This window comes from Plasmopara halstedii (assembly GCF_900000015.1).
Source record: "Plasmopara halstedii genome assembly, contig: Scaffold_287, whole genome shotgun sequence".
NCBI classification, from domain to species: Eukaryota; Oomycota; class Peronosporomycetes; order Peronosporales; family Peronosporaceae; genus Plasmopara; species Plasmopara halstedii.
The window spans coordinates 351,392-354,057 of record NW_020187208.1 but is presented as its reverse complement, the minus strand read 5'-3'; the positions used below and the strand labels follow the sequence as shown (position 1 = coordinate 354,057).

The window sequence follows — 2,666 nt, the reverse complement described above, 5'->3', positions numbered from 1 at the left end:
TCACGTATTGCAAATCAGTTAAATTCTATACACGCAGATGTACGACTTTTATTAGCAGATAAAAGCTGACATTTAACTTCTAATTCGCATATTAGGAACTTGTGCAATTTACCAAATAGGCCATCCGGAAAAGTATTGAAAGCTGCAGAATGTTAAGTTAGGCATTTTCACCCAGAATTGCCAACTTTACAGATGGAAAGAGCCCGTTAAAACACAGTTAGAAGGCAAGATGATATAGATGAAAATTTGTTTGAGGGCGCCCATGCTTTCAACAATTGCTTTTTTGATGATCTTGAACTGCATTTTACTAAAAGTCTAACTACAAGTTTACTATGAAAATTCGTCATACTTCGCGCCTTCAATAAGGTCAGTACGTGAGTTCGGTTACGCAACACGAAAAGAGTTACATGAAGATGTTTAAACATTGTTTGTTTAAGAAATCTGAAACGAATTTCTGTTAGCTGTTCTCGTTAACGCGACGCGACATCCTATAAGTTTAAAACGCTTACGGAGTGATATTTGAGCACACGACGACTGCCATAAAAGATATTGAAATAGCCATAGGTTATCCTTTAGACAAGTAACCAACCATAAGTGAAAGTATTGCTCTTCCGCACAGCTCGTATAATCTGTCATAGTGTCAACACCATATGAAACAATGTTGTCACTGAGATTTTAGCTTCCAGCCAAATAAGCGTTAAAAGCCAGCTTGACAAACTGGAGTGTTCGCGTCCAGTATTGATCGTTCAGCTTCGAAGAGTCAAGTCCCGCTGGTTCCCTAGTGACCAGTCGTACCGAATTCAAAAGCCGCCATCCACACATTGCTGGTCCATCGTCTGCAACACAAGACTCCCCCCCCCGAAAAAGACAGGCGATGGCGCCAGTTTGTTAAATCAAAGGTCGTTCAAAGCGGCCGACTTGTCTCTTACTTCAACTTTCTTTACCGAGACAGAACCAAGCCGTAGTCGAAACACGTCATTCACAAATTCACTCAGTCATTCCTACTACCTCACCCCGAAAATTCCACTTAGAATGACCATGCCAGATTATCCAGTGAACGTGTCACGATCCAGCACCTTCAACGTCCCTCATCCAATTCACCGCGATCCGCCAGTCTCCTGCTATCAACAGTCGGCCCTCGATATAACCTTCGCATCCGCGAAACCCACGAATTATCTGTGTCCCATGGCATCGCCCACCATGAGTCATAGTGGGACCTGTAAACCTCCTGTAGTTAGCCCTTTCAAGAGGACTCGTAAAAGCCGCATCGTCTTTGATTTCTCCACCGAAGAGATGGCTAAGTACTTTCATATGTCACAGCGTGAGGCTGCACAGCAACTTGGTGTTGCTACGGTTACCATTAAGCGAAATTGCCGACGCCTTGGTATTGTCTGGCCATACCGACTTATGAAATCAAAAAATCGCGTTATTAAGTGCTCTACTATTTTGCGAGAAGACATACAGCGCATTCGTCACACACGTTCGCTTGGACATGCAGAAGCCGGTCGGTCACATTCGATGCATGACCCTAGACGATTATTAGATGCTTGCAACGACGAAGTCGCCGCTAAGGCTATAACCTTGCTCAGTCACAGCCATATTGAGCTCACGCAAGCTGGCCGTGCATTTGCACGACTTCCACTGGACTGCGTTCCTCCTCTCGAATGATGTCTTAGATGTCTTGTTAGTTTTACTTAGATAATTATAATTTCCAAGCAAGTCGATTTCTTGTAGAAATACTAACCATTATCGTAGAATAATTGTTCATGTTTCGAGAACAAACGCAAACCACCGTATCTACAATCTCTTTACAAAAGTTACTGAGATCGTATTCAATATGCAGAGAAAGACAAAGTGTTAACTCGTCAAAGGAGCACAATAAGCATATAGCACAATCTTTCAGATTGTTGCATTTTTACTTGCTGAAGTTGTCAGTTGTTTGCCATTTAGATCAATCCATCATGTAGTTACTGCTAATTCAGAATGTAGCTTGTTATGGTTTGTAAGCGCGAAAGTATAGTTTTGAACGCCCTTGATTACCAACATGAATTCATTTTGAAAGGCCAAATCTAATTTGACGTACGATTGGAGGTGGATTGCGTACGTGGACGACTTGCTCCTAGACTTGTCGACGTTTAAGTGGTTTTGAAGAGAACATTGGTATCAATTTAATTTATTGTGTTCATTTATAGTAATCACTTTGCTAGATTGACATTACTCTAAAACTTACTTGGTGCTTAGAGATTACAAGCATCATTTGTTGAATAAATAGCAATTTTAAGATGCCATTGAGCTGTCACAAGGTATACGAGTATTTGACTCCCACACGTTTACCGCTGAAGAATCAAACATAACACCGCGATGTGCCCAAAATTGATGCAGTTTTCAGTGCACGAAAAAAGCTTCCAAACCTTTTATAGTACCAAAATTGAGGTGTAATTACGGCACAGGAGCGCACAAAGTCTACAACAATGACAAAAGAAAGTTAATTTGGTGATATATCTCCATGCAGACCCATTAATAAATACATATAAATACTTTGTCACGCATAGATATGAATATATTGGCTCAGATGAACAGGACAAATGTTACTGGATCGCTCACATTTGAGGTCTCCTTCGCCTGGTTGGTGGTAGTATCTGCTTTACACTGCGCAATCCAAGACA

General features: G+C 41.3%; 1 protein-coding gene across 1 annotated transcript; it reads left to right on the top strand.

Annotated features, from left to right (window-relative positions):
- Nucleotides 1–1,038: 1,038 nt before the first annotated feature.
- On the top strand, nt 1,039–1,668 carry PHALS_04963 (Winged helix-turn-helix DNA-binding domain; the record flags this gene model as incomplete). Its single annotated transcript, XM_024722686.1, has 1 exon — nt 1,039–1,668. The coding sequence occupies one exon, from the start codon at nt 1,039–1,041 to the stop codon at nt 1,666–1,668; it is 630 nt and encodes a 209-aa protein (XP_024573738.1).
- Between the last annotated feature and the right edge of the window lie 998 nt (nt 1,669–2,666).